Genomic DNA, 13228 nt, shown 5'->3' with positions numbered 1-13228 from the left:
CTTATTACTAGTCCTCAAGACATTTAGGACACGTGTAATTTACAGTTGAAAGCTCAGAAGCTCAGATGGGGGAGGAATGTTTTCACCACATTCAGGTGTAGCAAGGGTTTCAATAGCAAAGCTGGGAAGGGGCCAGTTGCTCTGGCAGGGAAAGAGCAGAGCCCTGACCCTCCCTCTCACAACCCTCCTCTCCCAGCAGGGGTTTGCTCCCGGGTTCACTCGGGTTATCTAGCTGATTCACTGTTGATATAAAAACAGGGCTGTGCAGCCTGTGTTGAAAGCCACTGAAAGCGGAGGAAACTAGTCACCACGAAACCCCGACTATCAGCTGAGACATCGCTTCCCGGTAGCTCCTGAGACCTGCTAGCACTCTTTCTAGACGGGTGCACGTCCTCGGGGCTGCCCGGGACGCAGAGCTCTTTCAGCCTCCCTCGGCCGCGACCGCATCCCCGATGCTTGAGGCCGCCGAGCTGTACTTCAATGCGGACCATGGCTACCTGGAGGGCCTGGTGCGAGGGTGCAAGGCCGGCCTCCTGACCCAGCAGGACTACATCAACCTGGTCCAGTGTGAGACCTTAGAAGGTAAGTGCTGCTCTTCTCGCCGTTTAAAAAGACAAAAAAAAAAAGGGATTGATGCCGCCTGCACGGACCAGGGACTGCATTCCCATGGCCTGGGAGTCCAGAGTGGGTTCTTATGCCCAGGGTTCAGACTTCAGGGGTCCAAAAACTTGGACAAGGAAAAAAAAATTACTTTTTTGTTTTCAATTTTCTCTAAGTGAAATTTAGCATTTCCTTTCATTATGAATGTAGGCAAGAAATCACGGCGGTTAGTACTTTGTCACCAATAAAAATTCAGTGTTCATATCCTCATACAGTTCTTGCAGATACCTTGAAATACCATTTATGTTTTCACTATTTCAAAATTATACTAGATATTGCACTCATCCTTGATATTTAATGTCAATAAAGAAGCACGTTACTACAAACTTTAAAATATCTTAATAACTATATTTTAATATATTTGGTTTCCTTTGTAATGCTGTGTATTTTCATTCTACATATTTATAAATATTATTTGGAGAAGGATTTCACCAAACTGTCCAGGGGTCCACTGCCAAAAAAACAAAACAAAACAAAACAAAAAAACCCCTAAACTTTGGTCTAGAGAATTTTATTCTATCTCATTTCTCAGTATCTATTAATATGAGAGTATGTATATTTGAGGTTTGTCTTTAATGGAGCTTAAGAAAAAAATCAAGAGACATAGCATGTGGTGAGGCCATCCTAGATTCAAAAGTCCTGACTTTGACCTCTGCCAGGTGTAGGTAGGTGACCTGGGGCTCAAAGCCTCTGAGCCTGATTCCTTATTTGTAAAACTTGATGGTAACGCCTGCTTTGCTGAGTTGTTTGGAGAAATAAATAAGGCAGTACACAAAAGAATGTGTTAAGAACTGTGAAGCACTCTATAAATGGAAATTCTTTTTTTTAATCAGTTTATGAGGTTTGATTGACATACAAAAAGCTGTACATATTTAATGTGTACAGCTGAGTTTGGAGATAAGTATACACCTGGGAATCACCACAATCTATGCCATAAACCCATCCATCACCTGCAGAGGTTTCCTCCTGCCCTCTATTAGTGTGTATGTGTGTGTGTGTGTGTGTATGTGTTTAAACTATAGGCTCTATGCCCTACAGTAGATCTCAAGGACTTATTCATCTTGTATAACAAACACTTGATACCCTCTGACTCATACCTCCTCATTTGCCTGCCTTTCTGGAAATTATCTTTAAGCTACAGTATTTTCAAAGACTTACCAAAAATTTCACATCTATAATATAGTATTTTCATTATTAAAAACAGCTACATTCACTTATTTTGAAACATGCTTATAAAATCAATATAATAGTCAATAATAAGGTGCTTTAAAATTTCTAGATTATTCTAGAAAAAGCAAAAAGGCAGTAAGGATCAGGACTGCCAGGAAGAATATTAGAAAGCAAAAACAAAACAAAAAACCGGAAGGTGACTTTGCAGGCTTCTCAAGTAGGGCTGAGGGTCCTGAGGTCATTTGTTTATGATTCTGACCAGTTAAAGCCAGAGTTAAGGCAGAACTGCCCAAGTTGAGGGAAACCATCTCCTTTTATTAATGATGGAAACAGCTACACAAATCTTGTAGGTGATAACTAATTCTGTTGGCTACAAATAATTACAAATATAATCCCAAACCCTAAATCACTTCAGCATATTTAATTAGGAGTTTGGTGCCTGGAAAATGTTAATTATATATAGAAAATCAGCATAAATTGAACTAGAAAAATTAATGAACACAGGGCAGAATGAATGCTTCTGAGAGAAGCCATTTGAATGAACTCTAAATAGTTTTCAGTCAAACTTTGAAATGGGCTGAGAAATGAAAATTTAAACACAAACAATACATAAAATGTCTTCGTAATACAAAGCAAGGTTTAGCCAGCTCACTAAAGAATTCACAGAGAAACCACCCTCAGCTTCAGTTCAGTTTGAGGGAGAAGGAAAGGTTTCAGACACTTTTGAAGACCTGAAAAATGAACTTCTTAGAAAGATACACACAGGTGCAGACATATAGAATTTTCCATATAACATCAGGGGGTCATGGACCACCTGCAGTCATCCTGCACCTGAGTAAGAAACCCTCCTATGTACACCATTGCTTTATTGTCATTGTATCTCATGGTTTCTACCTTTCTTTCCTCCCAATAATTTTTTTTTCAACCATTTCTTTCACAACTGTGTTTGAATCTGTTGCCAGTCTGTTTGGAGACTCCTGAAAATATCAAATATGAGCCATCAAACTCTAAACTATAATGACTGCTGAGAAAATCAATCTAAGTAAAGTAAGTGTTCAATGTCCTCCCTTAACAGTTGAGGCTTAGCGTGGCTGTGACTAATCTATCCGCCTTGTTGGGGTGAGGTATGCAGACATCTGCATCTGTTTTTCCACTAAAATGTCTGCCTCCTGCATGTGAATGGAAGATCCATGAATAGGTCCATGTTGCTCAGAGCTCCATTTTGATATAGAAAATAATAAGGTCTGCCCTGCCTGTTTATTGTATAGGGTGTTAGGAAATAAATCACTTGTGAAAAGCAAGGAAACTGTTACACATGTGAATGTAGAGAGAAACCCAGCCACCTTCTGAGCTGTCTTAAGACATGAAGAGAAGAAACAAGGACACTCTTTGGGACAGAAGTTAAGGACTTTAGGATTTCTGTTTACTTTTGCACATAATATGCACCATACAAATTATGGGTAAAGAAGAGTAGGTGAAACAGTGTCAGGATAGTACTATCTGCTGAAGCAGACACTTTCTGTAAAGCAAAGCTAACTTGGCGAAGATTAAATTTGCCTTTAGTCTTTTAAGGTCCTCTAATCTTTAAGAGAAAAGTGTCCTGATATCAACAAATTGTTTTAGAACCACTTACCAGGAACACATAAGGTATCAGGTAAATGTGGAAGAGAGAAATATGAAAATTGACCAGAAACGCTTTGAAAAATCCTAGTATTTATGATTGTGTCAGTGTGGTCAGAAATACTCATCCGCTCCAAGGCCTGACCCTGACTAAGTAACCTGAGCCAGTCACGGGGACCCTCTGTGACTCAGTCCTTCCCGGGGACGGGAGTGGAAGCCAGTTCACAAGGCCTGTATCACTGGTACTGCTCGGAGGCTATATTCACATAGAAAATTCTTAAAAAGTAAGTTTTTAAAAAATTCTTTAAAATTAACTTGAACCAAAATAATAATGTTAAAGGCACATAAAATAGTCTTGAGAGGAATTAACACTGCTATTTTGTTTAATTAAAACTTTTTAATTGTGTAGGTTCACAACAAAATTAAGGAGAAAATAGAGATTTCCTATATAATCCCTACTCCCACATATGCATAATCTCCCCCCCATCAACATCCCCCTCCAGAGTGATACGTTTGTTATAATCAGTGAACCTATACTGATGTATTGTAATCACCTAGAGTCCTGAGTTTACATTGCAGTCACTCTTGGTGCTGTACATTCTGTGGGTTTAGACAATTGTATAACATGTATCCACCATTATTGTATTTATACAGAATATTTTTCACTGCCCTAAAATTCCTCTGTGCTCTGACTTTTCTCCCTCTCGCTGACCCCCACCACGGCAACCACTGTCATTTTACTGTTTCCCTAGTTTGGCCTTTTCCAGAATGTCAAGTAGTTGGAATCATACAGACTGGCTTCTTTCACTTGGTCATATACATTTGAGGCTTCTCCGTGTCTTTTCATGGCAACACTGCTATTTATATCAGATTTTTTTTTAATTACAAACAAGACTGTTATAAGTATTCTTTCCTCTTCCAAAAAAAAAAAAAAGACAAAGTTGGTAACGTTAATATTTCAGAGCTTTAGAATTTAGTAAGAAATAGCATTTTCTAAAATATATAGTGAAAGAGATCCCTGGCTCTCCAGGTAGGGTGAGAGCACTCTGGACCCAGCCTTTACCGCATCCTCTCTGCCATTGTTTTTGGGAAGAGAATGAGAGGAGCTGATTATAGCTCATGAACAATTACTTCCTTTTCAAGGGACATGATCTTCATTCTTTCACAACTGTACCTTCACGTGGGAATTAATTCATATACTGAGCACTTTCTAGTTAGAGCTGAGAAAGTAAAGATGGAAAAGATATAGTTCCTGCCCTAAAAGGGCTCCCATTCTAGAGAATATTGAAAAAATAAGAACCCCTTAATGAGAGCAGTTGGGCCTCAAAATTCCAAAGGCACGTACACTTGATCTGGGACTTCATGCAGCATTATTGGGAATAGCAGAAAATGAAAAATAAATCAAATGTCCATTGGCAGAGAACTAGTGTAAATAAATTACAGAACAGTCATGTAGTAGAATATTATACGGCTACAAAAAAAGAAAAAAGGAAAGAAAGAAAAGAAAAAAAAATGAAAAAGCATGAGGACACACTCTCAGAGGACTGATATGGAAAGATAGCTGAGATGTATTAGGTGAGGAAAGCAAGGGGAAGAACTGTGTAACATATAGATACTCTTTACTGAAAAATGCAAGTACACTTAAAATATATCTTCTATATGATTGTCTCGATACAAAGAAACTGAAAGGGTTCAAATGCAACTAAAAATAGTAATTACTGGGGCTAGTAATGAGTGGTGGGGGTGGTGGATAGGTAGATGACAAATAGGAGACCTTTCACTGTTTACCTATTTTATATTTTAAAAAAATCATATGGAACGAAGACTCTTATTTCAAAGGGCTTTCACCAAGCTCCTCTAGATATTATTTGTACCTGTAATTATAGTACTTATTTTCTCTGCCTTGTATTAAAAATGCATATCACACACACACACAAAATGCATACCACTACTGTCACTTTTCTGTTCAAAAATACCTTCATCAGGCAAGATAAGCTTCACTCAGTTTAAAGGCTGGAGCAGTCTGTCCTATCTCTACCTGGTAAGCATTTCCTCAGAACCCTTCTGCCTTTTGACAGTTATTCTTCAGCCACAAATTCCATCCTCTGTCCCACTTGCCTGGGAATGCCCATTCCTCTTCAAAGTCTCCACTTCAGAGTCACTTTCTCTATAAACCCTTTTCTACTGTATCCCTATAAGGACAGAATTGACAAGTCTCAATTTTGTGCTCTCTTGTACCTTGTAATGGGCCTAATTCTGTGTAGCATCTGTCATATTTGCATAAGTATGTCACCCTGGGGCAGGACATTTGTCTTGTTTATCTATCTACTCCCCTGAATTATCACAGTTAACTGAATGAATAAATGAATCTATCCTCTCCTAAACTGTAAGCTTTAAGGGCAGAAACTATAAACATGTCTGGTGATAGAAGTGTTAATTAACTAGGAGGGAGAATCCTTTCACAATGTAAATGTTTATCAAATCACCCCAATGCACACTTTAAAGATCTTACCATTTTATTTGTTGGTTATACCTCCATCAAACTAAATTTTTTTAAAGAACACTCTTTTTTAAGGGTAGAAACCACACCTTATACTTTTTTGTCTCCTAGTGGCTCTAGCCTAAGGCTGTGTTTTGCACATAGTAAGTATCTGAAAATACACATTAGAAATGCCTGCATATTTAAGTCCTGGCTCTTCTACTTTCTGGCTCTGGGATGTTAAGCCAGCTGCTTAACTGTTAGTCATGGTGCTTTCTTATCTGATATTTAGATGGTATCTTCCTGGCCTTACTCCCAGTTACCAAGGGAAATAGAAATTTCTGAAGATGTTTTGTAAACTGTAAATCATAAGAATTCCTGGGAAGTCATAAGAACACTCCCTGAACTGCAATATATATAACAAGAATTAATTTACCCTCTTCTGCTGGACTTTTGAATTCCTAAAATAACCCTTCCATTTCTTGGTTATGGTTAATGGTGTTTTGGATATGATTCTAAGCAGTTGATTCTGTTTGCCTTCAAAGAGCACTGGTTTCTTTTGGAAATATTCATTCTGTAAATAAATAAAAACAATTAAAAATATAAGAAGAATTTAAACCTATAGATAGAAAATATATTTGAAAGTGAATCAAATCTTGAAAGACAGTAAGTTGGGAAAATGCCAATGAGATGGGGAATGGGAGGTGGGGGGAGGGGAGTTGAGATGGCAAGACATTCTAGGCTCTTGGGGAGAATTAATGAACTATAGATAAAAAACAATAAAAGCATATGGTTGAGGGAGTAGTAAAGCATTTTGACTGCAATACTAGCATACCTGGAGAATAAGGCAAGAATTTAGGCTGGGAAAGTTTTTGAAGGCCCTTGAAAGTCTAATTATGGAATTTCAAAATATTGAATGAGGAAAGAGACATGTTTGAATTTTCAGTCAAATACTTGTAAGCATAGAAAACACGAACAAGTTATTTCTCTGAGTGTCGGTGTCTTCATCTGTGAAATGGGGATTATTGTTAAGGTTGAGAGGTAATGTATATTAAAATCATCCTGTCAGTGGTAAAATACTCTACAGATATTATGCAAGTTGCTCTTAATCTGCCTAAAACTCAGTAGCTCCAAACTACTTATAGGATCATTATAAGATCAAAATATTTCTTAGGAAAGCTTAAATTTTGAGGCATGGAGTACATGAAGAGAAACAAGCCTGGGAGAATCTATTAAGAGATTGCCACAGTGATCTAGGTTAATGATATGGTCATTCTAAACTGGGGATATAAGGAGAGGAAGTCCAGGAAGATATTAAGGAATAATGCAGGGGATGTGGAGTTAAAAGCATCAAACAGGACTTGAAGTCTTATCACCATGAGAATGGCAGTACATTAGCAAAAATGGAGGAAGAAGCCCCTGGTTTTAATAGATCCTGATAGATTTATTAATGTCTGAGTAATCATAAGATATGATAGTAGATTCCAACGTATTATTTAAGAAAATTCTGGTTTAGAGAATAAAATTCAAAGTCTTAGCCAACTGAATCAAATTATTTTGGAAGCAGATGCGTACAAGTGAGGGGGAAAAAGGCTCTTCACCTACATCCCCGCAACAACCCAAAAGCATAGATTCTATACCTATTTTGTAGATGAAGAAACTGAGTTCAGAAAGGTAAGATAACTTTCATAAGTTCAGCACCAACAGAGTGTGGGGAAGAGGAAGGGGGGCTGCTCAGAGATACTACCCTTTACAGGTACCTCTGAAGGTGCTTCCTTGGCCTAACCTACCTAGAGTGTGAAAGGTTTGGACATTCATTTTTATAGAGTCCCAATAGGAAGCTGCACAGGAAAAAAAACAATGATCTATCCAACAAATTGATAAAGAAGAGATAACCACCAGATAGTTGTCTTTGCCTCACTGGCCAAGAGATCTTAGATAATTCCCTGAACCCAGTGACTACAACCCGCAGTAGATGCATTTTTACTTTATGGTCCTGTGTACACAAAGGCAGGCACATTGCACATACGCTCCTCTGGGTGATATACTAAGATATTTGTTATAATAGCTGAATCTATTCCCTGTTTGCTATTGTGGGAACTATAAAATTGATTTAGTTGGTAGTGATCTCACAGTTCCTCATTTGAATAAAACAAGAAAAAAATGCCACTTGACACACTACTCTGGATAAAAAAAGAGTGTAATTTTCCAACGTGTGCTCTGTGGGTGGCTCTGTTGTTTTCTAGTAGCTTGGGAGGTTCTGTACCATACGCTTTCCAAAAAAATCATTCAAATTAATGTATGAAAGGCTTTCAGTTCCTACAGTTAAGAAGCCTGTTTATTCCAAATGTATTTGGCCGCAAAGCTCTATTCATCACATACCTATTTAGATAAGCACTTGGGGAAATGTGAGGAAAAATATGTGATTCCATTTTAGAAACTGTAAAACTATAAGCATTATTGTTATTATTGGCAGGTAATGATATCTCAGCAGATATTTCAGGTCTTAAGATTTTCTTAGGATCTGATTGCAAGGGTCCCTTGGATCGTCCTGGGGCTGGGGAGACAGGGCTCCTTTTCTTTTCTTTTTTTTTCTTTTTTTAAGAGTAGGTGTCGTGAAAATGTCTGTACTACCCAAAGGAGATTCAATGCAATCCCGATCAAATTACCAATGGCATTTTTCACAGAACTAGAGCAAGAAATCTTACGATTTGTATGGAAACGCAAAAGACCCCGAATAGCCAAAGCAATCTTGAAAAGGAAAAATGGAGTTGGTGGAATCAGGCTTCCTGACTTCAAACTATACTACAAGGCCATAGTGATCAAGACAGTATGGTACTGGCCCAAAAATAGAAAGGACGATCAATGGAATAGAATAGAGAACTCAGAAGTAAGCCCAAACACATATGGGCACCTTCTCTTTGACAAAGGAGGCACGACTATACAATGGAAAAAAGACAGCCTCTTCAATAAGTGGTGCTGGGAAAATTGGACAGCAACATGTAAAAGAATGAAATTAGAACACTTCCTAACACCATACACAAAAATAAACTCCAAATGGATTAAAGACCTACATGTAAGGCCAGACAAGATAAAAGTCTTAGAGGAAAACATAGGCAGAACACTCTATGACATCCATCAAAGCAAGATCGTTTTGGACCCACCTCCTAGAATCATGGAAATAAAATCAAGAATAAACCAATGGGACCTCATGAAACTTAAAAGCTTTTGCACAGCGAAAGAAACCATAAACAAGACAAGAAGGCAACCCTCAGAATGGGAAAAAATAATTGCCTATGAAACAACGGACAAAGGATTAACCTCCAAAATATACAAGCAGCTCATGCAGCTTACTACCAAAAAAGCAAATAACCCAATCCACAAATGGGCAGAAGACCTAAATAGACATTTCTCCAAAGAAGACACAGATGGCCAACACACACATGAAAAGATGCTCAACATCACTCATCATCAGAGAAATGCAAGTCAAAGCCACAATGAGGTATCACCTCACACCAATCAGAATGGCCATCATCACAAAATCTGGAAACCACAAATGTTGGAGAGGGTGTGGAGAAAAGGGAACTCTCCTATACTGTTGGTGGGACTGTAAGTTGGTACAGCCACTATGGAAAACAATTTGGAGGTTCCTTAAAAAACTACAAATAGAACTACTATATGATCCAGTAATCCCACTCCTGGGCATGTACCCAAAGAAAACCATAATCCCAAAAGAAACACGTACCATCATGTTTATTGCAGCACTCTTTACAATAGCCAGGACATGGAAGCAACCTAAATGCCCATCAACAAATGAATGGATACAGAAGATGTGGCATATATATACAATGGAATATTACTCAGCTATAAAAAGGGATGAGATGGAGCTATATGTAATGAGGTGGATAGAACTACAGAGTGAAGTAAGTCAGAGTGAAGTAAGTCAGAAAGAGAAGGACAAATATTGTATGCTAACTCACATATACGGAATCTAAAAATGGTACTGATGAACTCAGTGACAAGAACAAGGATGCAGATACAGAGAATGGACTGGAGAACTCGAGGTATGGGAGGGGGCGGGGTGTGAAGGGGAAACTGAGACAAAGCGAGAGAGTAGCACAGACATATATATACTACCAACTGTAAAATAGTCAGTGGGAAGTTGTTGTATAACAAAGGGAGTCCAACTTGAGGATGGAAGATGCCTTAGAGGACTGGGGCGGGGAGGGTGGGGGGGACTCGAGGTGGGGGGAGTCAAGTAAGGGAGGGAATACAGGGATATGTGTATAAAAACAGATGATTGAACCTGGTGTACCCCCCCCCCAAAAAAAAAAAAGAGTAGGTGCATTTGTATTTATTCATTTATTTATTTATTTATTTATTCATTTATTTATTTATTTATTTATTTTTGGCTGTGCTGGGTCTTTGTTGCTGCTTGCGGGGCTTCCTCTAGTTGCGGTGAGTGGGGGCTACTCTTGGTTGTGGTGCAGTGGCTTCTCTGGTTGCTGAGCACAGGCTCTAGGCATATGGGCTTCAGTAGTTGCAGCACGTGGGCTCAGTCGTTGTGGCTCGTGGGCTCTAGAGCACAGGCTCAGTAGTTGTGGCACACAGGCTTAGTTTTTTCGTGGCATGAGGGATCTTCCTGGGCCAGGGATCGAAGTTGTGTCCCCTGCATTGGCAGGCAGATTCTTAACCACTTTGCCACCAGGGAAGTCCCAAGGACTCCTTCTATCTCAACTGTCTCTCCCCTGAGCACAGGATTACAAGATTGTTTATAGGGTCTGAAACACTTGACACATTTAATCTCAGAATCTCACTGGCAGCTGAAAGGTTTGGAAGTTATTTTGCTTAAAAGAAACATATGTCATATGAGTGATATGTCATGGTTTTGGAAGAAATACCATTTGTGTCACTTCTGTTGGCAAATATTCCTCAGTGCTGAGAATGGAAACTGTCAAATTATATAGAAATCCGAACTAACAAAATAAAAGCCAAACAAGACATGGCAAAGGAGTATGATTTTTTTTAATTAAGTTAATTAAATAGGTAATTGAGCAAATAAATTCTGCAGTCAGTCAGATGAAGAGTATTTCTGACGCGTGATCTACTCCAGACACCGAGGAAGAATGCCTGTCTGCGGAATCTCGGAGGCTCAAGAACCACGTGAGTGCCTAACTGCAAATCCACCCTCCCCGCAGCTACCAGAGTGATTAGTTCACAGCCCACAGGGGCTCCCTGTTATCCTTAGGATCAAGGATGTCACACCAAGCCTTCCTGGGGACAGCCCCTGCTTTATTTCTCTGGCTTCATTTCTCACCTCTCCTTCTCTCCCACTCAGTGCTTCAACAACACTGAACTACTTTGAGTTTCTTGGGCTCACTGTGCCCATACTAATTCATGGAATGCCTTCCTTGCACTCTTACATAGCACCTTAAGGCTCATCTCTGGCTTAACCTTCTTCTGGAAACCCTCCTAGGCTTTTTTGCTCTCATCCCTAATGAATCTTGCTCTCATTTTCTGTGTTCCCATAAATCAAGGTTTTTATCTTTATCATTGAACTTTGTTGTTTGCATCATCTGTTTGCTGTGCCTCTACCTCCACCAGAGTTTCCTTTTTTTTTAAAATAAATTTATCTATTTATGTATTTATTTTTTATTTTTGGCTGCATTGGGTCTTCATTGCTGCACACGGGCTTTTTCTAGTTGCGGAGAGCAGGGGTTACTCTTCATTGCAGTGCGCGGGCTTCTCATTGCGGTGGCTTCTCTTGTTGTGGAGCACGGGCTCTAGGCACTTGGGCTTCAGTAGTTGTGGCTCGTGGGCTCTAGAGCACAGGCTCAGTGGTTGTGGCGCACATGTGCTCTGCAGCATGTGGGATCTTCCCGGACCAGGGATCGAACCTATGTCCCCTGATTGGCAGGTGGATTCTTAACCACTGTGCCACCTGGGAAGTCCCATTAGAGTTTCCTTGAAGATGAGGAATATGTCTTGTTCATCTTTGGGTCTCCCTGGTAACAGCACATAATAGATGCTTGATAAATGTTTGAATGAAAAACACAATAAGCTCCAGGATGCTGTATTGGCTCCAGTTGTGTTCTAGATGGTGCCAAAGACATTTTTGATATTCAGATATTTAAAAACACTTATGTGTTGGGTACCACACAGGAACCAAAAGATAAAAGATATAGTAGGAAAGTGGAACTGCCTCTTTGGAGTTAACATATTAAGACTTCATAATATCCTGAGACAGGAGCTGTGCTAGAAGTATTGTCCAAGTACTTTGAAATTCATATGAGTGAGATCAAATAATTTCACCAGACAGAATTAAGGCTTTAGAAAACAATTGATAATCTGAATTGATTGACTGGCAATAAAATACAGATTTTTAAGGTAGCAGGCTGGCTTTGAATCCGTTTCTCAATGTGATCTTGAACAAGTTATTAACCTCTCTGAGCTTCAGAGTTCTCATCTGTAAAAGGGGGTAAACATCATTCCTAACTCATAGGGCTGCCATAAGTAGTAAATTAGATAATACATGCTTGATACCCAGTAAGCACTCTGTCGCTGGTAACTATTATTTTAATGTTGAAGGGTACATTATAATGGGCAATCTGAAAAGGAGGGGCAATTCTAGAGAGTGCAGTGAGGTCAGTATTAACAGAAGTGTGGGGCTGGAAAACAATTGGTTTGTTCAGGGTGAAGTGACAGTAAACGAAGTCGGAAATCAATTAAATTGTCTGTCAACCAAAAACATAAGTATTTAAAGGGTACCTAGTATGGTCCCGTGGAAATGATGTTGGAATTCAAGAGTAAGGAGACCTATCTCCTAGTTTAAGCTCCACTACTATGCAAAACCCATTTAGACCCACTGAGGCTCAGTTTCTTCATCTGTCATCAAAGGATATTGATGGCTGCCCTCCCATACCCGTGGTAAATATTCGTAATAAACTTTCCTTTTCCATCAAGCTGGGTTGGAGCCTTAGTATTCTCAAACAGTTTTCTTAGCACTATTTCAAACAATTAAGTTGGTTCAGTTAAAACCAATTTGCAATCCCTGGACCAGGTGGTTTTTAATGTTCTTTTCAAGTGTGCTAAATAATTCTAGATTTTTTAGATAATTAAAAACTATGTATAGCTGATTCATTTTGTTGTACAGCAAAAACTGGCACAACAGTGTAAAGCAATTATACTCCAATAAAGAGCTTTAAAAAAAATTGTTAGTTGCACTAAACTGTCTGTGTTAACGTTAAATTTTTACTGCTTTAGAGATTGACCCTCAAGTCTAAATCATATGTAAACCTT

At 39.0% G+C, this 13228-nt stretch overlaps 1 protein-coding gene across 1 annotated transcript in view; it reads left to right on the top strand.

Annotated features, from left to right (window-relative positions):
- Nucleotides 1-13228, top strand: part of ATP6V0D2 (ATPase H+ transporting V0 subunit d2) — a 48209-nt gene continuing 34981 nt past the window's right edge. Inside the window, exon 1 of the mRNA XM_057736132.1 lies at nt 1-582. Within this exon, the coding sequence (XP_057592115.1) occupies nt 453-582 (130 nt within the window). The 5' untranslated portion in view covers nt 1-452. The remainder of the gene's footprint in view (nt 583-13228) is intronic.

This window comes from Hippopotamus amphibius, chromosome 5 (assembly GCF_030028045.1).
Source record: "Hippopotamus amphibius kiboko isolate mHipAmp2 chromosome 5, mHipAmp2.hap2, whole genome shotgun sequence".
Taxonomy (NCBI): domain Eukaryota; kingdom Metazoa; phylum Chordata; class Mammalia; order Artiodactyla; family Hippopotamidae; genus Hippopotamus; species Hippopotamus amphibius.
The sequence above is the reverse complement of the archived record's forward strand: the minus strand, read 5'-3'. Positions and strand labels throughout refer to the sequence as shown.